The sequence below is a fragment of the Ascidiella aspersa genome, chromosome 9 (genome assembly GCF_963924565.1).
Source record: "Ascidiella aspersa chromosome 9, kaAscAspe10.2, whole genome shotgun sequence".
In the NCBI taxonomy this organism is placed as follows: Eukaryota; Metazoa; Chordata; class Ascidiacea; order Phlebobranchia; family Ascidiidae; genus Ascidiella; species Ascidiella aspersa.
Genome location: NC_139455.1, coordinates 7,743,103 through 7,765,585, shown reverse-complemented (window position 1 = coordinate 7,765,585; position 22,483 = coordinate 7,743,103). Strand labels below are relative to the sequence as shown.

Sequence of the window (22,483 nt, the reverse complement as noted above, 5' to 3'; positions counted from 1 at the left end):
TGATTGACAAAATCAAAAGTTACATGACGCACATTTTAAGCCTAAATTCTGTAGAAGGCCCCATACCATCAATCCATAATATAATGAAACTAGTTTAGCCTTTTACCAACTAACAATTTAATTCTATTTAGCCAACCTGCCTCAGCCACTTGAACCTAAAAGTGACTTGAGCAACGTCAAGGATTCGCTAAACCAAGATGGCGAATATGTCCAGGTTAGTAAAATTAAATATAACTGAATCATTATTTTCACGATTTTAAAGTCGTACTTTCAAAATTAATTTTAAATCTGATATTATCAGTTCAATATTTTATTTAACATCGAGAACAAGTTACATTTATTGAAACAAATAAAATCAAGTTTATACCAAATAAACTTAAAAAATCTTATGAAGGATTGTACAATATCGGAAAAAAATGCAATTCGATATTTTTACTCACAAATTACACTAGCCAAAAACTACATCACGCAGAAAAATCATAAGCACCTGAGTAAAAGTAAAATTTGTACGTTATCGCATTGGCTTTTAATTATATGTAAATGTGCCCACTTTGCAAAGTTAAACAACAAAATTCTCATTAATGTTTAAACCCAGGATTCTCCCAAGACTACAAAACTTACTAATGTTTCTATTTTTATTAAAGGTTGCTCAGGAATCACTGGAAGTTTTATCGCCAACAGCTAGCGAAGTTGCAGACTCAGCGCCTAGACCAGCGACTCCTGATCAAGAGTAGGCCTAATATTTTACTCTTAACTAGTTTGGATTTTGTGTTTAATCCTATAATTGCTTGCACCATTAGGTAAAATTATATCCAACATGGAAGTTAGGAAAGTAGCCTATTCTAAACGATTCCTGTAAGAATAGAAAATTCCACAAACAAAAAAATGAAATAACTTCGCACGAGAACAGGTCTTATTAAATGTGGCACCCTGAAGCTCAATAGTAAAAGTTGATCTAGTTTTAAAATCTCTTAAAAATTTACTTTTTCGCATTTTAAATGTACAGTAGCTCTTTGAATAGTTTTTTTTTAGTCTTATATTCGGGAGGTTAACGAAAAGCAACGAAAACAAAAAGCCAACCAGTGAAAAACCTGTGTCTATCACCATTTTGTATCTTTGTCAGGTGTAGCACAAACAGTGTTTTTCACATGAGCAAAAATGGCCATATGGTGGACGAACTGCCTCTTTCTCGAAAACGGAAAACAATAACTTTACCGATTATTATCTTTATTATTTTTCTCTTAGAATAGCCTAAGTAAGTTTTAGGCACAAGTTTTTTTTTGTAGCCTACCTGTTAACATTGTCCGAAAGGTGTGCTAATTAACGCATATTCTTCTTGCCGAAAAAGGTATAGAAAATATATGAAACAGTCTGTCAACCTGTTTATTTGTTTTTAAATATTAGTTTTTACGACATCTTAAAACAATTAATTTAAATCCGTTATTTTTAATTCTGAATAACAGCACAACCCAAACAAGAATCTCCTGGTGTGTATTTTGCAATATTTTTTTCAAAATTGCTTACATTCAAACACAGTGACGACGTCTCATCGTCTGCCGACTTTCGCCGTGGCTCCATCCTGTCGTTTAGCAGCGTTGCGTCTACAACATACTTTAGTGCAGAGGACGGTGACGGAATGGATTCGGAAGGTAAGACATAAAATATTCATCGCTAAAACTTTGTTAACGAATCTAACCCAATAGATCCTATTATTCGTATCAGTTTACAAATTATTTTGTTTTCTAATAAGTCTTATTAAAATCCCACAGCCACCTTAGACTACTACTCACCAGAAGAAGGCGATTTCCTCCAAAACTGCGAGCGATTCGGACACGACTCAGACTTAAATCCATCAAGGTACAAACAACAACCATTAAAACAACAAACAAGATAGACTCAGTGGATAATATATACAAACATAGAAAACGTACAATGAGCAACACTAAATATGTTACGTGTGCTTGAATTTAGTGTACCTAGCAAGAAATATTTATGTAAAATAAACTACAATTCGCTCTCAATTTCTGATCTTGGTAAAATACAAACAGCTCAATCTGACATCAGTGAACTGTTAATACTTTCCTCGTCTCTTAAATTTCACAAGGAAATTGTTACCCCGAATCTTAACGTGATACAATGAAATCCAATTGTAATATATACACTTCAAAAACATACGTATTTTATTTATTCACTGCTGTTATGAACACCATAGGTAATTATTAAACCTGATGAGAACAGCTGGTATCTGCTTCCGAAACGTCAGTTTATAACTTCGTTTACACCAGAAATGCGATTTCTATCTAGCATACGTAATTGTTAATTTGTGCTGTAACACGAAACCACGTCACGCATAGATAACTAAATTACAAAAGATTACCACGTAAAAAACAATTCATGTTAGATTGCATCTTATTAACTATTTTTTTGTATTATCGCCTTAGTGATTCCAATATCCTCCCTCCTTACTTTCTCAACCGGCGTCTTCGCTCCGTCCTTAAGGACGACGAACTGCTCTTCCTCCCGCGTCCTCTCACTCCCGAACCTCCCAGGGAGGAGAAAACAGAAGAAGGAGAAGAAACCAACTTCCAGATCACTTCGTTTACCTCAATTCCGGTGAGTTGTTCCAGTGTGTCGCAGACTAGTTCGGGACACTGTCCCCAAAAGTAGTTGATAAGGATAAGGATTGACTTAACGTTCTCCGGCAAGACGTTTGTAACAGTACAACAATCACTATAAGGCAAACACACGTGCACACCAAGTGCTCGCATTAGGCTACAGCTCGTCCTAACCACTAGATTGCAAACTGTGCTTAAAATGAGTCCGATCCGCTCGGACTCTGTCCGACGAATGGCAACGTAATGTAACGCAATACAAACAAAATCATGCACAAAGGAAATGCAGCCTTGAGAAAACGGAGACTGATAAAGAAAACCAAGTCGGCGGATAACCGGTGCGAACAGCAACCAAACGCTTTAGTCGGCACATAAGGTCTACAAAAATGAAATTTGCGACACAGTGTCTTTCTGCGTGGTTTCCGCGTGACATTGAAAAATAAAATTATAAACAAAACATTAATATTCTGGTTATTTTTGACGTAGTTGGCTTTATAGTACAATATTTGATAAAATCGTTGATACAAAAAGCGATACGAACAAGTTATATCGTATTTACCACTTTAAACTTTCAATACCAAATCTTTGTTGGCATTAGGAGCGGGGGTGAATATAGAATAATTTTCATACCTAAACGATGTTTCTGACCTTCATCAAGTCATAACGAAGACAAGATAGAAACGCAAATCAGTGTCAAAGTTTTTAGTGTTTTATGTTAAAAATCATTCGCGATGTAGTAGAACTATGTACGTTTACCATCGTCTTAAAGCGGATTGCTTAAGTTAGAGATTCTCAAACTGGGCTTCCTTTTATCTTCCAAGGGCGTCGCAACAGGTTCCGTTTCGTATTAAACTCAATTGCAGTAATAGAATGCTTTCAGAAATTATATACTCTGACATGCAGCCTAGCTCGAACTTGTTGCTACTAAAACACTTTAACGATCCTGTTACAATCAAACTAATAAATGAAAGTTTTCAAAGTTTATATTCCTGGGTGTGTCGCAAGTTTAACAGTTTAAAGGCGTCACAAGATTACTAACAAACTTCAGCGACTGAATTTGACTTTCTGTTACCAACAAACAAATAAATAAAAATTAGTAAAATTTCTATCGCTGGGCGTGTCGAACAAATTTAAAGGCCAACAATTTAAAGGTGTAACAAGGAAAATGTTAGTGTATCGGACCAGAGAGACAACTGTAGTAAGTTCAAACTGACATTGAATATTACGATTACCGGTTGGTCGTTTTGCAGGCGTACCATGACGAAAGTATCGACAGTGGCGATGAAACTCCAGTAGCTGAAATGTCAAGTGACGACGACGTGGAGTTTGTATCTCCACCAAAGTTCACAGTAAGCGATGCAATATATGTTACTCCGTGTTTTAGGTATATTAAGTCAATTCCTTTAGGACAAGGGGTTTAATCACTCTAATTTATTTACGGAAAGGCGGTAATTGGTTATGTACAAATATTAGCAAACTTCGTTTACATTAATCAGATCACTTCGTTTGCCTCAATTCCAGTGCGTTGCTTAGTTCACTGCCTTTCAGCAGGGGTCTCACGTCACATTAAAAGAAACACGTATAAACAAACAATATGTACGCTTGTACGTATCTAGTGATTAAATTAATAATCCAATTATTTTGATAGGTTTGGCTTTTCTATATATTCTTTAATCGCACTAGTCAATTTCTGTAGGTTAACTTTAGGTAACGATCACTCTTAACCTTTTTGTGGCGGAAGGTGGTATTGGTTATATACAAATATTAATTGGATGTATTTTAACTACTAAATTCCTGATTGAGTTTTAACTATAAGAATCCCCCAAAAAATTTTAGTGCGATTTATATCAAAAGTTTTTTTGCACAACTTCTCCACAAGGCTAAATATTATAAAACATCATTTCGTATAATGCCTTATGTAAGTTCTCGAGTTTGCCTGCTAGGCAATGTTACGTACAATACTTTTAGGAATTTCTTAGAGACGTTACTGCGAGGGAAGGTGAATCTGTGGAATTAGCTTGTCTTCTTGAAACCAACCCCGAAGCCTCAGTCACATGGTACAAGGATTCAAATCTTATTGGAACGATTCTTCCTTTATCGGACGAAGAAACGTCTTTGAAAGATCGCTTCAAGATCAACAAAGAAAGGATCGCATTAAATTTAACGAAGTAATAGAATAATTCAATTTAATATAGTGTTGAATTAGCTTTTGCGATGTAACTTATATTTTGATGCATAGCTCGTTTAAAAAAAATTCAGGATTTATTAATATAAGATATAAAATATTTAAATACTATACAATATTTCATTATCACGAAAGCATAGTTTTGTTTACAAATATGTTCCTTATGCAATCACCACGATTGAACAAAAATCTAGATTCTAGATATAAACCAGTTAATGATTTTTTTGCAGATCAGCATTTTACAGGAAATTTTTATTAATCCTCCAAAAAATGATATCAAAAGTGCGATTTAACATTCCCTTATAACCCAATTATTTTTACAAAAGAGACCACGTATGTTCCTATTTTTTAGTTGTAAAACAGTGAAATGTAACTATCGCTGCCGTTTCAAACTAAGTATTTATATTGTCAATTTTGCATAGTGTATAGGATTGTTTTAATGTCCCTCATACCTAACAATTCGATGACATGACCATCGCGTGCCACTTATAGCGTCGGGCGTAAATCAGTTAAAACTTATCCGCGTTACGCTGCCTCTGTATATTTCACATGGCACCCATTTGCAGATATTCACTCACTGTGTCTGCGGCAAGCCGTGAATACGAAGGTGAATATTCGGTGACCGCCACTAACCGCTTCGGCAGCGACTCTTGCAATGCAACGATCGTCGTTCAGCAAACGGTACGTCGCTGGCAAAACGACACAGACTGGACATGCTTTTATAAGTTTCATGTTGTTGGTGGCAGATTTGTTTTTTCTGTCCTTCACATTTCATACAACATATTGCTAACTCGTCTATGTAAATTGATTTTGATTAACTTGTGTGGTGGGTGGTTGCAATGTTGATCGGTAAATCAACTTCATCTAAATGAATTCTGTTAAAAATCAAACCAAGCATTTATAACTAGAGATCGACGGATATCACTTTTTCGGACCGATACCAATACCGATTTTTTTACAATTTTGTCAACTGATACCCGATACCGATACCGATTTTTTTATATACCTGGAAATGTTTAAAACTTGTTTTAATTAATTGAAAATAAAATCTCAATAATGTTTAGTTTATATACCTTTTTTTAATTATTAAACTATTATTTTGCATCTTAACTTGGTGTGATGCTTAAACCCAAATATCTTTGATCAAAAAGTGGGTAAGTTGTTTGTTAAAAAAAATTATGATATTATTTTCGTACTAAAATATTGGCCAAAGTATCGGCCTACATTTACCGATATTGATATATCGGTAGAAGCCAAATATCGGCCGATATTATCTGTAAATCGATATATCGGCCTATCTCTATTTGTAACCAATTATGGCATCAATTGTTTGTAAACAGCACGCTTCATCAAGTCAGCAATATTTTAAAGGGTCATCTTTATGGAATCCAAAACCATTGGCAGCATGTTTTTGCTTGTCGAACAATGTTCCGCTGACGCCTAATGTCAACAATGTATTCAGTTTAACGAACACTGTTTCTTACAACATTCCAGTCACCGAAGGACAGCGAGGAAGTCGCTCCGACATTTACGCTGGAGTTGTGCGACGTCGAAGCCAAGGAGGGTGATGACGTCATAATGACGTGTGACGTCAGTGGTCTCCCCGCTCCCGAGGTAGAGTTTCTGCATAAGGAGGGCGCCCTGGACGAGGATAAATGTAAAGTATCCTGCATCGACGGCCACATGTAAGTCGTAGGATGATAACACTTCGCAGCCGATTCCATCTCGTCGTATTCCGACTTTTTTGCCTGGGCGCTATATTTTGTTCTGTTTATAAAGCCTGTTTAAAACTTTTTTTTATTTTTGCCACTTAAAATGACACAACATTAAGACTAAAATTTTAGAGATTTTCATTAAATCATTGCTATTTTTTGATGCTTTGGTTTATCACTTAGCTAACTAATGTTCCACCAAAATTTTCGTGACCTAAAAGTGAAAAATAAGCAGGGAAGGAACCAGCACTAAACGTTTTGCTTACAAATAAATCTGTTTTTGCCAATAACTTTGACAAAGAATATTTAAAAAGCACATTGTATTTTTAACTACAGTTTCCCGTTAAAATCCATAATCACTAATGGCATTAAGCATGAATGATGCTATTATTATGCTTTACATCAATGATTTGGGCATTTTAGATATCGCCTGCACTTTGACGCCATCCAGCGAAACGACGAGGGGGTGATTCGCGCATGCGCAAAAAATCCTGTTGGTAAAGCGGAATCGTCGGCCGAGATATTTGTGGATTCCGAAAAGGCATTGGAAAGGTGCCATGATCGAAAAATATTGAAACACCCATCAATTTTGACTTTAAATTAAATAGTACCACTAACTATTATTCTTATTTATTTTAAAACTAATTTATTTTTTAAGCTGAAAATATACATAATTATTCGTTAAAACTTGGTTGACTGCAATCCACCCAGATAGGACTTCGATAAAACTTAAAGTTCTGATTTGATTTTGCTTTTAGAAGTTTGTTAAAAAAACCTAAATAAATTTTAACAATTTTTTTGTTACTATTTTTAGTGGTTGGAACTCGTCAAACGGAAGTCTCATCACCGCATTTGAACTGGAAAATGACACCTCACCTGAACTAAACGTACAAAATATATTTATAATTTCGATAAATTAGCGCTTGAGTTGGCCATTTAATATTCATTATGATTAAAGTCAGAATAATTGTTCCATTCGAGGCGAATATATATATTCTATATTTTGCAAATAATAATCAAAACGATAAATAACAAAGTAATTTACAAAACTGGAGATGCCGGGGATTGAACCCGGGGCCTCACACATGCAAAGCGTGCGCTCTACCACTGAGCTACATCCCCTGCGACGAGGATGGGATTCGAACCCACGTGTGCAGAGCACAATGGATTAGCAGTCCATCGCCTTAACCACTCGGCCACCTCGTCTTGGGACCGTTAAAGAACCAACGAACGTGTGGTTGTTAGTTTACTTTATAAGGAATTGTTTAGAAACAGTTAATTGGCTGGACCGAAAAGTACTTGTTGTTCATTTGATAACCAAACAGTAAATTAATGCAAGATGCAAACGTTAAAATATTCAAATGCAAAATGCTTATGTTTTACCCATTATTTCAGTATACTCCATTATTCTGAACACCCTGAGATAACCGAGGATAGATACTTTGATAGTTTTACCATCTTCGACATGCCAATGTCTGGATAGTAAATAACAGTAGTACTCATACTGAATACTCATACTCAAGTGTGAAATTACTCACATAAGAACCTCGTCGTTGAAAAATGTTTTAATACTAAATGTATCAGTAACAATTAAGGGTAGTAAGTCTAAAACTGAGTATGGGTACAAATAAAACTATACCAGTCATTGCCATTGATTGTCAACTCAACTGCACCAAAATTACAAGTATTATCTTTTGAAATTACTAATCCCTCTTCATTTTCAGTAATTTTTGCCAAGTAAACACCAATAACGTAACACAAAGCAGGAAAACATTTTTATCAGTACAAAGTTAGGGACAAAAAGAAACCTTGTCATGAAATTATTCGTGAGAACCATTCCTTTAGGTCGTGAAAGTCACTTGTCTAAAATAAGATAGTGAATTCACTACTTTCGCAAGTCAAGTCACTACTTTCGCACTTGAGTATTGAGTTGAATTAATACAACGCTTTCATTACTGCATTTCTTTTTGACAGCACCGCGCGCCGTATTTCGACGAAATAATGGAAGACGTCGCAATCGTATCAGGTGATGACGCCACATTTAGCGTTCGCATCTTCGGGGAACCACCGCCGGTCGTGCGCTGGCTGAAAGACGACTGTGAGGTTACAAATGTTAACGCTGTTAGGTGAGCAAGAAAACGGGCATTTCGTTTTAAGGAGTGGATGATACCTATTATATTTATTTATTTAAATTAAATTAATCTTGCCAGGCAAAAAATACGTTTGTAGTTTATTGATAAAAAAACAGTATTTGCCTCCGTTTTATTTACTAGGAAAGATATGCAAACCAACATTGAAATAAGTTGGAGCCTAGCACGTATAACATGTAACTTGTTTTTTTTTTCTTTTTGTCAAGTGGGAAAATAATTTATTTCGAAAAAATAACTCGGGTAGAACCGTGATATAGTACAATAACTGTCCAAAGAAGAAGAATAGAATTCACCACAGTCATTCTGACGGTTTTCAATTTCGAAATAAAAACTAATATTGAAATAGAGCTATTACAAGATTTTCTAAAATATATCTGTTAAACGGTGACAAACAATGTTATTTTTACCAGGGTGCACGACAACGAGCACCACTCTCTACTGATCAAGGGCGCCACTAGCGACCAAAGTGGCGTGTACGCTTGTGAGGGAAGCAACCAATCAGGAGAGGTCACGTGCAAAGCAGAGCTTACCGTACGAAGCCCGGATGTCGCGCGTTTGGCAGAAGACACTTTACCTACCGACGTGTCACCGAAACGCGATATTAAAAGTAAGATGGGAAAATTTTTTGTGGTTTCGATTTCGCTTCGGCAGTTTTTACGCAAAGAATCACTTGAAAGTAATGCGTTGCGCTTGCAATTAAAATCCATGGGAAATGTAAGAACAACGCAACTCCATCATCAACTGAGAGATGTTATTCCGAGGAACACAAAGAGTACACATTTGTTCGATTATTTAAACAATAAAATGTAGTGTTTATAATTATAAAACTTGGAGATGCCGGGGATTGAACCCGGGGCCTCACACATGCGAAGCGTGCGCTCTACCACTGAGCTACATCCCCACTGAGAGTCACCAAGCTTAATATATTTTATAAATATGCCTCAACCTATTTTTAAAAACTGCGTATGAATGGTAACTATTCATTTGTTCGTAATTAGCGGCGACCTGTAATCATCAATATTTCACAAGTGGCGTTGATGATGTTTTGAGAGCTTTTTAATGGCCATTAGAGTGGTTTCAACGTAGCCGATCGTACGTCTACGCGGTCAGGAAATATATTAATTTACTACTAATGATATGCTCTTTCAATTTTTTTATTTATTTTCTTTGATGTCCTATGCAATACAGTGTGTTTTTATCAAGGAATGAAACATAACAACCCGAACGATATCAGTCGTTAAGACTTAAGTTTTATTGTACAGTTGTCCGCCTGGGTTCGACTTTACACCCAGCACTCATTTTACCGCAATTTTTGTAACTTCGAAAATCGACACTTACACCAAACTTTGAGATATTAAACGATCTTCAAAATCACTTCAAAACGAAAGATTGGTTTTATTTATCATATTAACTAAAACTTTATACCGAGTAAATTTACAATGGAAAACGAACACTAATCACAAAATAAGATTTTAATTCGTAGTTTTACTGTAAATAGCAAACGTTTTAAAACGATATTTACACTTTCTGCAATGCAGCGTCGAAGAAATTTCATTAAAAAAACAATGACTCAGCCAGTTTCACCTGTGGAATTCGTAGACGAGGTGGCCGAGTGGTTAAGGCGATGGACTGCTAATCCATTGTGCTCTGCACGCGTGGGTTCGAATCCCATCCTCGTCGCAGGGGATGTAGCTCAGTGGTAGAGCGCACGCTTTGCATGTGTGAGGCCCCGGGTTCAATCCCCGGCATCTCCACTTTTTTTTATATGGATCAACTGAATTACATAAACTTAATCTTACAATGATTTTTTCGTGTTTAAATTCCAACCAACATCTCGTTCATTTACAATCCAACTTCAGGAGATTATACAGTCGGCGACGTCATAAAACGAGGTGCTTTTGACGTCACAAGACGCGTCATTGACAAGTCTACACCCCGCGAATTTGCTGCTAAGTACGTTTCGATCAGTTGTGATGCTTTCCGAAAGGCACTGAACGAAATAGGAATTTTATCGAGGTAAGTGAAAAGACAAAGCTTGGCAAAAAGTAATAACATTATAAAACTTTGCCATTGTTTAGAGCAGCTTTGTAGTCTCTATACAAAGTGCGAAAATTGCGTTTGTTTTTTCGATGCGTCGAAAAGAATTTTTGTCTTATGACACCAATGTTTGTATGTTTGTTAGGTGCAAATAGTTCCGCGTGTTGTTTATCAAATAAAAGGCAAAGGATATAATTATCAAACAAAGGGTAAAAGGAAGCGTTGCTATACATGAACTAAGGTGTATCCACTTGTGGTAATTTTTACCAAAAAATACTACTTCTATTGGTGTGAACTCTATTAGTGTCGACGTCTTTTAAAGATTTTCGTTACTTAAGGTTTACAAGTGTCTAAAAATGTAAAAATATCTTACAATATTAGCTGAAAAAATATCTTTCATAATAAGAATATCAAAGCCCATACAGAAGTAAGTATCATGATACCTACTTCTGTATTGACTTTGATATTCTTATTACGTCTTACTACAACCTCCAACCATTATGCTCCAAATATCTTACATTATTGTTAAATCGGGGTATGATTAACCATTATCTGTAAGACTCAGTTATGATCCTCTGCTTTCAGGTTACAACACAAGAATATCATCACCTACCGCGATAACTACCGAGACGCCAAGCACAGTATTCTGGTAACTCAACTCTGTCGTGTCGAACTCTTCGACCACTTTCTGTCGCTAGGGGTCGTCACTGAGCACATCGTGAGTGATCTTTTATTTTTGTGGTTTAATCTTTTTTATTGATCATGTAGTTGTCCCCAAAAATATAAAATATTTGTATATTTAGTCTAATCACGTTCCTGTGGTCAATTTCTCGACGAAACGAGTTATATGCTTTTTTTAAACATGCTGTGGCTTATTAGTATTTATATCTTGTAACACCTTATTTGCTCGCATAAAACAACGACCTGTGATCATCAATGTTTCCAAGTGACATTGATGGTGTTTTACGAGCTTTCTGAATAGTTTTCAGTCACGCGTAATGTTGGTTTAAACTGGTGCCACCCTTCGTTAAATATTAACAAACAAATTTCCTGCTAAACCAATTTTGTGGCTGTTGGACGTTCGTATAAATAAAACTATAATTGTCAAGAGACGCTTCTGAGAAACAAATGGGCTGTAAGTGCTTTGTCGTTCGTAAGTTCTTCTTAAACTTAAATACCTTGATAAGCATAAATTATAGTTACTTCTAACCATTTGCTGCTTTGGTATAAACTACACGTGTGGATAAAATAAAATTGCCACCCTTCATAGACCCCGCCGGGCTCGCCCCCAGTTCATAAAGTATTTTTTTATTATATGCCTACAAACATATTGAAAATTAATCTTAAAAATCAGTATCACAGGAAAAATTTGTAAAATAGAACTACAATGTACTTTTTTCAAATCGAAGCTTGCTTTTATTTGTTAATTTCGACCGCCTTCGCATTTACCGGTGCCCAAGGCAAAATTACTGTGGGGTTCGAACCCACGCGGACATTCGTCCATTGGAACTTAAGTCCAACGCCTTAACCACTCGGCCAACCCAGTTGCGGTAGAATATAATCAAACGATGTTGTGAAATTACAATTCGTATTGCATTTCTAACAATTTAAGTTCCTGAAATATGTTTGTTAAGACATTTTATTCACTATAATGTCACTAACATTTTTGCCCAAAGATGAAAGTCTTTAAAAGTCTAAAGTTAAACCTTAATTTATCGGCCAACTGCGAGATAGGAATCCTATTTTACAAAATTAATAAACTAACAACTAACTGTTGTTTACGCCACAATGATAATTAAGTAATCGATTGTTATGCTAAAAATCATATAGAAAGAGGTAAGTTTAGTTTTTTTTTTTAATTGATTTCAATAATCGCATTTTTAGGTTTTTAGGGCAATAACTTTACAAATCTCGCAATAAGTTTGTATTCATATTTTTTCTGAGACCAAATATAAAAATGAGGCGACGGAGCGCTATTTTATAGTGTTCAACAAGTTCTGCATCGATATTTTCCTTTACAACATTAACAAGCAGTCTAACTTTTTCATTTCAAGCTTTCAATATTATAACTAACAAACAAGAAACATCTGGTTATTGCCACCGTGTTATTTCGCAGACGAGGTGGCCGAGTGGTTAAGGCGATGGACTGCTAATCCATTGTGCTCTGCACGCGTGGGTTCGAATCCCATCCTCGTCGCAGGGGATGTAGCTCAGTGGTAGAGCGCACGCTTTGCATGTGTGAGGCCCCGGGTTCAATCCCCGGCATCTCCAGTTTTTCTAAGTTTACCCAATTTTGGCTTTGATTCCACCTGAACAACATTCTAAATCTCATCTTACAAAGTCATGTTTTATCCCCGTATCTTAACAATTTCCTACTGTCAATGTATATAAAAAAATAGTCCTAATCTTTATATACACAGAAAAGTTTAACAGCTTTAAGTTGACCTATTGAAAACAATACATACGGTAATAACAAGTCTTTGTCACTTCTAAATTAATTGTTCATGTGGTTTCTACTTATGTTGCGTGATTGTTTTAATTTCGCCACGGCTACCTTATTTATACAGCCAGGAGCGGATCTTTTCATTATGTCAAATTGTTCTGTGTAAACGCATGACTTACAACCCGTTCTTTTTCCAAGAGAATGGGATATAAGGCTTTGTGCACAATATGCTTAAAAATGTTCACTCAGAAATGTGCGAACATTCTATAAAATGTGAGTATGTTGTAAAAAAAACTCATAAACCTTAACCCTGACTCTGCCCGCATATTAACATTTGGACATTTGGGAAACTGTACGCATATTTTAAAGTGCATATGCTAAACTATAATGTGTGCACAGTCGTACAATGTGCAAAAAAATTCAGTCACTTGTTTCTTTTCTTGTCGCTGACTTGGGTTTATGCGTGGGCGTTTAGCAATGTAAACCAAAACACAAACCCTGGATACGCTTTTTCACGCAGTTGTAACCGGTTTATTATTTCTGTAGATTGCCAGTTACATGAAGCAGCTATGTGAAGCGTTGGCCTACCTTCACGAACGAAACATTGTCCATTTGGATTTAAAGCCGGAAAACCTGATTCTGGCTTCCGACCAATTGGAATGCCTTAAACTTGATGACTTTACGAACGCAGCAAAAGTGGACACGGTAGGAAGTCACTTTTTGTCGATGAGTTATGGCAGTGTTGTGATAACAAAAGTCAATGACTTGAATTAAATGCACTTAAGTCACTGTTTTTAAATGACATGACTTGACTAAAGTCTTTTGGGCAAGACATTTGGACAAATGACTGGGGTTATTTATCTTATTCTGTTCATAAAACAATTTGCTTGCTATATGTTGCGTTTATGTTCTTTTTTTCTTGACTTATTACTCATAATCGAAGGGTTTTTTCATTTTTAATAGTTTAAAGTTTTATTTTTATGACAAGGACTTGACTTGAAGTTGACTTAACAATGACTGGACTTGTTATTTATTCGAAAGTTATTTTACGAATGACTTGACTTGGATTTAAGTCATTTCAAAATGACTTGTTTACAACATTGAGTTATAGCATAGTTATTTTAATTGTGGATTTCACATTTTCTGATTTTTTTAAATTAATCTGCAAAATCGTTCTGTTCTAACAATCTTAAACTTAATTTAATGTAACAAAAACCAAGCAGACAGTTTAAAAATTCACTGAAGAACGGCAAATATTTATTGAACCCTGGGGTCAAAATTTATACCAAGCTAAGTCCTAACATGTTTAAAAGGTCTGAGTTGAAATGTTTTATTCGGTGGGTATAGCTTTGCGTTGGATGGCAAACTGTTGCGCCAAACTGTAGGATCTCTACTTTTCATCAGCCTGTCGGATGCCAAGCGCTACACTACGTGTCTTTCAACTGTATTAATATAAGCGAGCTGTAAGTAAAACAATGAAAATCGAACGCCTAAAAGGGTGGCAGAAACGTTACTTACCAATGTTTCTAAATGTTTCATAACCTCTCCCTAAACCGGACTGCCTTTATTGGTCTTCGGTTTCTCGGAACACCATAACGAAGGGAAAAAATGCTGTAAGTGCCAAACGTAACTAATTATTAGGTGCCAGAAGACGTCATAAGATAAGAAATAAAGCGTGAAAGGTGTAAAAGTGGAAAAGCGATATAATTTACGCGAGTGAGAAGGAAAGAGTGAAAAGAACAACGCGCGTACAAGCGATAAAACAGAGAACAATAACTCACACACAAACGATGAAATAATTAGTGCAACAAAATCACTTTTAATTTGATGCAGACTCAGCCCTTCTACTGGGATTGGGGCGTGCCCGATTTCGTGTCGCCCGAAATCGTTTCGTCGCTTCCAGTTACGTCATCGTCTGACATGTGGGCCGTGGGAGTGATGACGTATATCGCCGTCAGCGGGATTTCCCCCTTCGCCGGCGAAACGTAAGCCCTCTTAAAAAAAAGATCTATATTTGGAGTGCCCCAGTAGTATGCTGGGTGATCAAATCATGCAGTAATGCTTTTTTTTCAGTTGTAAAAAATGGTAATAATATGACTAAGAAATAGGGAATGCATTTATTCTTAAAAAAAATATTGTTTTTTTGGTTTAATTGCGAAAATGATAGTTAACCGTAGTTACCGTTGGTTTAAACCTAATTTCACTTGTGACCATAGTCAACTTGTTATTTGCTAATTATTTAGGGCCTATTTGGGCAAACAGGTAACTATTATTTTAAACACAGAATAATTCATTTCTAACAAACTAGCTTTAGTTGCAGTTTATTTATTCATAAGACTTGCTTTTCCACAAAACTCAGGGACCGGGCGACCTTACTTCGAGTCCGGGACAACACTTTGTCATTTGGCCACAGCGAGTTTGCGGTCGTTTCCGACCATGTCAGGTCCTTTGTCGAGTCCCTGCTGACCAGGAGTCCTTCAGGTCGCATGTCGGCAGCCCAGTGCATACGTCACGATTGGATCTCCGCAGTTGGCGACGCGAAGCGATCCTCGGAGCTACAGAAAGCGCCACTCTCTACCGCAAAGCTCAAGTACTTCCAGTCGCGCAGGACTTGGCAGGTGGTCGGCGCGTGTTTTGACACGTTTTGTAACGACAATAAAATGCAGCATGTCAATAGCCCCTATAGCTCTTTACTTTCCTGCGGTTTGCTGTCGCCGGTAGATATGAGGACAAAATATTAATGGATTTTTTCAAATTCTAAATTACATGCGTTTGTTGTAGACTTACAACATAAAATATAAAGGAATCCAGCAGGTGATGTTGCTCAGTTGTAGATCGCACGCTTTGCATGTGTGAGCCCTGGGGTTTAATCTTCAGCATCTCCAGTTTTATAGATCATAATTCATTTCCATAAGATAAGTAGTCGGATAAATGTATGTAAGGCCTAACAATTCAGGAAAAATGTAGGCCTACTGATTAAACGCCACCCCAAAGTACATCACAAACTCCCTAAAAGAAACCGTAACCTGTTTTCTAACCTCACCCATTACCTACCACTAACCTTAAACAGGGGCAAAAATCCAGTGCCAAAACACGGTGCCGGTCGAACTAGGGGCGTCTAAACGTCGACACCAAAACGGCCCATCGTCTCATACCATCTTCCTAAAGTTTCAGGCGTTATTTTGGTGATTTGGGCCTTATTACTATGAATTTAGGACTTTGGGCGGTTTTATGTCTTATTCAGACGATTTGGATCTTATTCTGTCGTGGGAGTTAGCCTACTGTGTATTTGGCTTTATTATGTAGTTGAATACTCTGGTAATACTGTGGTATTATAGTTTTTTCTGCTTAAGGCACTGTCGCTTTGTTAGTCTTATTGTGTGTTACATTTAATAAACTATGTAATGACCCTTACTACACAAGACTGCTGATTTCAATAACTAGATTTAAAACATATACTGGGTGTGGGGTTCGAACCCACGCGGACATTCGTCCATTGGAACTTAAGTCCAACGCCTTAACCACTCGGCCAACCCAGTGCTCTACTTTCACTTGATAAAGCGTTTTATATTTGATTTATTTATTTGGATTTTTATAACCACGAAACACCGTTTGTGTCGAAATATTTTTTTTACATTTATACAATTTGAAATCACATGTCAACATCCAGATTTATTTCAAGCACTTGAGGCTACTACTGTTATGAAACAGGATTAGCTTTACCGGGCAACACATCTCTAGAGAAAAATTGAAATTCATTTCAAGAACAGAAAAACAATTACATTACTTTTTTATTTGATTGTTAAATGCAAGTCTCCGTTGTGCGCAAATGAAAGTCGCAATGCATTCAAAAGAAGTGGGTCATTTAAAAGAACATACTTGCAAACAAACTACTAAACAGGCATTCGATGACACCCACTTTCTTTGTAGACGAGGTGGCCGAGTGGTTAAGGCGATGGACTGCTAATCCATTGTGCTCTGCACGCGTGGGTTCGAATCCCATCCTCGTCGCAGGGGATGTAGCTCAGTGGTAGAGCGCACGCTTTGCATGTGTGAGGCCCCGGGTTCAATCCCCGGCATCTCCAGTTTTGTAAATTACACACTATGATAGCTGAATGGGCCTATATTCAACCAAACACATTTTTTTAGCCTCTTTTTGTATGTTATAAGATTAGTAAAAGTCTAACAATGTATGTCCTACTCTATAGTCAAAAAAATGTTTACTAAAAAGAGTTATGTTAGAATCTGGTTTAGCAACATTCAAGTGAGAAAATATACTTAACCCTTCAAGCCTCGATTGTTGTTTTTAATCAGAGATCGCTTTTATCCGGAAAGTCCTCCCTGGAGCAGAGATCTGTGTCCTCTCTTCTCCGAGGGGATCACGACTCTTCATCGCTCTTCGTAAGGAAGACTCGCACCTCGTCGTACAGCTCATCCAGCGAATCGGACACGGAGGATGAGAGGGCTGTTAATGTCGCTTCAAACAAGGTTTGCTAAAACACTGAGCGTTTGTTATGTTTGATTGACACAACGCAGAAGTGGCAGGATGTTCCTGAATTTTACGTCACTAACACAATCTATTTAAGAAATACTTCGACGCTTTTCAGCCTAGATAAGAAGTGTTAACCTTTAGTTAGGCTTTCAGCTTGGGGTTTCAGTTGCACATAAAAACATACGTGTTTTACTGTTTTCACTGCCTCTTTTAATGTAGAATGACCTGACAACAAGTTTACAGCATAAGGAAAGTATATTACATACAATCGTTAGATACTAATTGTGACACATCCAAAAGTAGAACACTACCTTGTTTTCAATAAGTCAAACCGCAGAAGCTGACCACGCTCGTCTCGGCATAACGCGTTGTTGCTTTTTCTGTAATCTTTTTAAAAATAATTTTTTTAAATGCGTTATGAGTGCTAAAGAATTAAGTCACAACTTAATTTAAATTTTACCCACTTAAAAAGCACGATAACTAAATATATATGATTACAAATAAAAGCAACATCCGGTATACAGTGGGTATAGGTTTTATCTTAATGACGATGCAATAAAACTTGTTTTATGATTGTGTTAGTGCATTGGCGTACTCCCAGTCACTTAATACAGAATCTACCGCAGCAAATTTGTAATTGTCGTATTGTAACTATTGCTCAGATTCCAACCAACACCAACAGCGTTTTAAAGGAACCTTTACTAAAACAAACTCCCAGTCCAATTAAATTTCCTGCCGTTACAAAAGCCCCTGCTCAATTCAAGCGTGACGTGTTCAGCCAATCGCGCAGCAGCAGTGCTTCGATGGACCGCCCTTTGCAACTGCGCTCGTCTCCCAACCCAGCGAGTGAGTCCTTTTTTGAATATCATCAAATTTTGTGCAATATTTATAATTTATTTAAGAGGAGCTTATCTTTACATGATGTAAGGTAAATTAAGTATCTCTTAACTTAAATTATTTGGGTAAAATTCTTGGTTGTTTTCAGGTTTAAGTGTCCCGATTGACCCTCCGGTAAACGGAAGAAAAAACTTGTCTTCAATTGGAAAAAAGGTGCAAACATTTTATTTTAAATTGTTTGGTACAAATTGTAATTTGAAATTTAGACTTTTGCGCTGTTACTCAAATAATTTTGCTATATGCTTAATGATATTATATTCAGGGGGGGGGGGGCAACTTTTGTTTATTTGCAATCGACTGAAAAAAACACATTAAGGCTCGCGATCGACCAGTTCGGTAATATGTCGCAGGAACAAACGCCACAGTGTAACTTTTTTTCGGGCCAACAGCCTCGTCGAACAACATGTCAGCCAAGGTCCTAGACGTCCTTAAAACTGCAAGGTTATAACGCTACACGCATAACGCTACATTCTACATTTTGGAACAATCAACCCTTTGCCATTTCGTGTATAGTACAATGTCAGAATGACAACCCTGTCTATCGGCAAAATGGGTTATATTCAAACACTTTGAATTAATTTAAATTTGTCGGCAAGTTTCAGCATTTTTCTACCAATGGTTTAATGGTGTTTAAACAGGTAAGTTTCGAGGACGAACAAGTCTCTAAGATGGAAGATGACGTTTTTGTTGAAATCCAAGCTTATTGTTCGCCGCTCGATGTCGTGGCGGAGCAGCGACCAGCAGAGCTTTATTTGGTAACAAATATGTTACGTTAATTAGAATAAACAATTTGACGATTATTTACTATAACACACCACAATACTCGGTAAAAAGGCCTGTACGTTATTAGAGCATAAAGCGAAAAATTGAAAACTGTACATAAATCTTAGGGTTCATGAATGCAAATTACGCGACCTCGGACCATATAGCTGTTTTCTGATTATGTTAGTGCGGTGTTCCTCATCCTACTGACTCGTATTGCCCAAATTATTACAAACATCTTTCACTCTATGAAGATCAAAAGAATCAGCTGACCGGTTACTTTGGGTAGTATTTCATATAACAAATTATACCTTTTCGCCCCTAATTCACGTAAGAGAAAAACACTTATCCATGCGCCGGAATAAACTGACGAATAATGTTCCCGCATTCAACACAGTAAAAAAAATATCATCGATATACAGTACGTTAAGGCTCTGTTGGCCAGTTCACAAAACACAAACGCTGTATTAATTGTATTAATTAGGCTTTTGGTGTATTTACATTTCACAGAGCAAAGTGGACTACATGACCAATGACAAGCAATCAACTAACGACAAAAATGCACAAGGCAGAATAGGGTAAGTATAAGGGATTCAATTATAAAATCGGAAGCGATTGAATTGTGTTACTCATTTTCTGATAAAACCAAAGTACCAATAAGAGTTAATCTATACATATATAGTGTTAAAATATAAACAGATTTATTGTTGTTAAATTAGATAATATCTTATATGATTTCCTGGTAGGAATTATATGAGACGCATTCACAACAATTACAATATATACCATGCGACTGCCATGGCACGTGACAAACACTTTTTCATATAGATTAGCATTTCTGAATACAGGCAAAACGTGGAAAGGATTTTTTCCTGGCATTTGTCAATATTGTGGTCATATTCGTTAAGGCAGGGGTTTGCAGTCCTTTTAATAGGCGGGCCTACTATCCGTGTGTAGATTAGACCTCGGGCTTAATATGTGTATCCCAAATAGACCACGCACCAAACGCATTTCTGATAGACAAGAGTTTAACCAAAATGCCAGAAACTAAAGAACATTCTCCATTACAGTTTTGTAAAAAAGCTCACCCAATTTAAAATAAACGAATGCCATGTTTTTATTTTCTTAAGCATTAGTGAGGGAATTTGCTTAAGCAATTATTAGTGATCATAATAAACAGAATGGGTGCTTTTATTCAAGTTTTGCAGGTAAAAGCTTAACAAATCGACTGTGCTCTACCAATATTTTATACATTTTAGATGGGCCATAAAACCACAGTGCTTGTGACGCGGGCCTAAATAAAGCAAATAACAGGTGACACATTTATGCACTATGCACTACCAGTAAAGATATTCATCATTTAATAACAGAAGCGCGTCATCCAGCGAAATAAATGCAACGATCTCGGACAGTCCAACCAGAGGCAGTTTAACCGACGTCAACGATTTGAGCCCCACCTCGGGGTGCTGCGTTCACCCCTCCATGTGGAACCGATCGACCCCACCCCTGACCCCTTCCCACCTAAGGGTGTCTTCCGGATCCTTAACCAAGAAGCCCCCGAAGGGAATCCTAAAAAAATCTGGATCTTTCGAAAAGGAACCATCGAATTCGTGTAAGTGCTTCAAACTATAAAAATGCCCTTTTAGACGTATGACGTAGGTAGGTATAGTTAAGTGATTCTGAACCTTTTATGGCTTACGGCACCCCTCAAAGGTAAATAAATAGACCCGACTGGAAATTTTGTTGCGTATTTTACTGAAATGTCACTATAAATGGAACAACACAATCAATTTAAAACGTGTAGAAAAAGTTCTTTTGATATAAATGGTCTCTATTCGTACGCAAATAGTTCTATTAAAAAGCTTACCAATTGAACAAAAATCCGATTCTTAAAAATTCTTAAATACCTTTTGGCAACCTTGAGCATTAGAAATGACACAGGACACCGCTGCACCCCGGTTTAGAACTACTGGTATGGTTAAACAAACCTTGGTGTCAGCCGGGTATTATAAACCATTAAATCAAACGACAAGAAACGTGGCTGTTTGAATAGACGTGCGAGAAATTCCATTGTAGATGAATTAGTTAAACAAAACCTTGTTGTCAGTCGGAAATTGTAAACGACAAGAAGCATGTTTGTTGTAACATTTGATAACCTGTAAAATATATTCGAGTTCCCGCGAATGTTGCCTCAAACAACATACGCATGGATAAATAATTGAAGACGTGAAGCCGAACCGATACAGCTTACTCAAGCCGAAACCAATGGTGTTTAAGTACTTTATATTTACCGTTAACACTAGCAGTTACATCTGGTTATTGATTTATACATACTATAGGATGCTGGTTAACTCCTATAAACTCGCCTAAGTTTTATCCACTTAACATTAGGCACGGCTTCTAAATGAAACGATTGTTTGATTTTGACTGAGCTTGTTTTAAACAAAAGCGAAAATATGATTGTGTTTGAATGATCTTGTAGACAAGTGAACTGTGTTGTCAGTTAAAATATTAGTAAAGTTGGCCAAGGTCGTCGTTGCACATGGCTATCTTGTGAAATAGGTTACTTGACAACAGCGTTTGCCGGTGTTCTACTCCCCGACAATTCTAATTTTCAATTAATGATCCTCGCTTTAATAAAGCTTATGTATATTCTGATTAGGGATACCTATAGAATAGTATAACCCAACCTATATTTGTTAAATCGAGGTGCAAGAAATTTTATTGTAGTCCTAATATATACAATATCATCATACGACTTAAGCAAATAAAAAGCTTATTGGATTTTCTTAGGTGAAAGAATGAAAACGATGGGAGAAAATTTTCCTTTCAGCTCAAACAGGTGGAAGCCCCTTATAAAATCACCGTCTTTCGACGTTTCTGTAAGTTATCGATTTTTGTTGCGGGTTTAACTGATATACTCTTATTGTTTAAAGTTTCATGTTAAACTTCACAAATTTGGTCATTGTTACATATTAAACAATATGGTTATAAAGCGTATTGATAAACCGTAATAGCCTATATGTTGCGAAATCCTACGATGCACAAAAAATGTAAAACAAAGCCCGTCATATATCTATGTGGATAGATTAGCGAGAATAATATTTTAATATATATTTTATTTTTTTTTACAAACCTTTATCACGTTATTTTCATATTCATAAAAATGTTTTAAGTTGATTGTGTTGTTCCA

At 36.6% G+C, this 22,483-nt stretch overlaps 1 protein-coding gene and 11 non-coding genes across 12 annotated transcripts in view; 7 read left to right on the top strand and 5 right to left on the bottom strand.

Annotated features, from left to right (window-relative positions):
• The first annotated feature begins 10 nt into the window (after positions 1-10).
• Positions 11-22,483, top strand: part of LOC146132151 (striated muscle-specific serine/threonine-protein kinase-like) — a 23,351-nt gene continuing 878 nt past the window's right edge. The window contains exons 1-25 of the mRNA XM_083397231.1: positions 11-214; positions 645-730; positions 1,537-1,649; positions 1,770-1,857; positions 2,442-2,613; positions 3,863-3,961; positions 4,581-4,780; positions 5,364-5,478; positions 6,292-6,482; positions 6,933-7,061; positions 7,324-7,396; positions 8,484-8,635; positions 9,070-9,266; positions 10,519-10,675; positions 11,282-11,414; positions 13,686-13,844; positions 14,973-15,124; positions 15,499-15,757; positions 17,454-17,627; positions 18,294-18,477; positions 18,617-18,681; positions 19,167-19,283; positions 19,801-19,868; positions 20,661-20,902; positions 22,084-22,172. Of these exons, the coding sequence (XP_083253357.1) occupies positions 1,637-1,649; positions 1,770-1,857; positions 2,442-2,613; positions 3,863-3,961; positions 4,581-4,780; positions 5,364-5,478; positions 6,292-6,482; positions 6,933-7,061; positions 7,324-7,396; positions 8,484-8,635; positions 9,070-9,266; positions 10,519-10,675; positions 11,282-11,414; positions 13,686-13,844; positions 14,973-15,124; positions 15,499-15,757; positions 17,454-17,627; positions 18,294-18,477; positions 18,617-18,681; positions 19,167-19,283; positions 19,801-19,868; positions 20,661-20,902; positions 22,084-22,172 (3,228 nt within the window). The 5' untranslated portion in view covers positions 11-214; positions 645-730; positions 1,537-1,636. The remainder of the gene's footprint in view (positions 215-644; positions 731-1,536; positions 1,650-1,769; positions 1,858-2,441; positions 2,614-3,862; positions 3,962-4,580; positions 4,781-5,363; positions 5,479-6,291; positions 6,483-6,932; positions 7,062-7,323; positions 7,397-8,483; positions 8,636-9,069; positions 9,267-10,518; positions 10,676-11,281; positions 11,415-13,685; positions 13,845-14,972; positions 15,125-15,498; positions 15,758-17,453; positions 17,628-18,293; positions 18,478-18,616; positions 18,682-19,166; positions 19,284-19,800; positions 19,869-20,660; positions 20,903-22,083; positions 22,173-22,483) is intronic.
• Positions 7,560-7,631, bottom strand: Trnaa-ugc (transfer RNA alanine (anticodon UGC)). The gene has a single exon. It is a non-coding gene; the product is annotated as a tRNA-Ala (tRNA).
• Trnas-gcu (transfer RNA serine (anticodon GCU)) lies at positions 7,634-7,715 on the bottom strand. The gene has a single exon. It is a non-coding gene; the product is annotated as a tRNA-Ser (tRNA).
• Trnaa-cgc (transfer RNA alanine (anticodon CGC)) lies at positions 9,489-9,560 on the bottom strand. The gene has a single exon. It is a non-coding gene; the product is annotated as a tRNA-Ala (tRNA).
• On the top strand, positions 10,258-10,339 carry Trnas-gcu (transfer RNA serine (anticodon GCU)). Its single transcript has one exon. It is a non-coding gene; the product is annotated as a tRNA-Ser (tRNA).
• On the top strand, positions 10,342-10,413 carry Trnaa-ugc (transfer RNA alanine (anticodon UGC)). The gene has a single exon. It is a non-coding gene; the product is annotated as a tRNA-Ala (tRNA).
• Positions 12,160-12,239, bottom strand: Trnal-uaa (transfer RNA leucine (anticodon UAA)). Its single transcript has one exon. It is a non-coding gene; the product is annotated as a tRNA-Leu (tRNA).
• Positions 12,812-12,893, top strand: Trnas-gcu (transfer RNA serine (anticodon GCU)). Its single transcript has one exon. It is a non-coding gene; the product is annotated as a tRNA-Ser (tRNA).
• Positions 12,896-12,967, top strand: Trnaa-ugc (transfer RNA alanine (anticodon UGC)). Its single transcript has one exon. It is a non-coding gene; the product is annotated as a tRNA-Ala (tRNA).
• Trnal-uaa (transfer RNA leucine (anticodon UAA)) lies at positions 16,596-16,678 on the bottom strand. The gene has a single exon. It is a non-coding gene; the product is annotated as a tRNA-Leu (tRNA).
• Trnas-gcu (transfer RNA serine (anticodon GCU)) lies at positions 17,069-17,150 on the top strand. Its single transcript has one exon. It is a non-coding gene; the product is annotated as a tRNA-Ser (tRNA).
• Positions 17,153-17,224, top strand: Trnaa-ugc (transfer RNA alanine (anticodon UGC)). The gene has a single exon. It is a non-coding gene; the product is annotated as a tRNA-Ala (tRNA).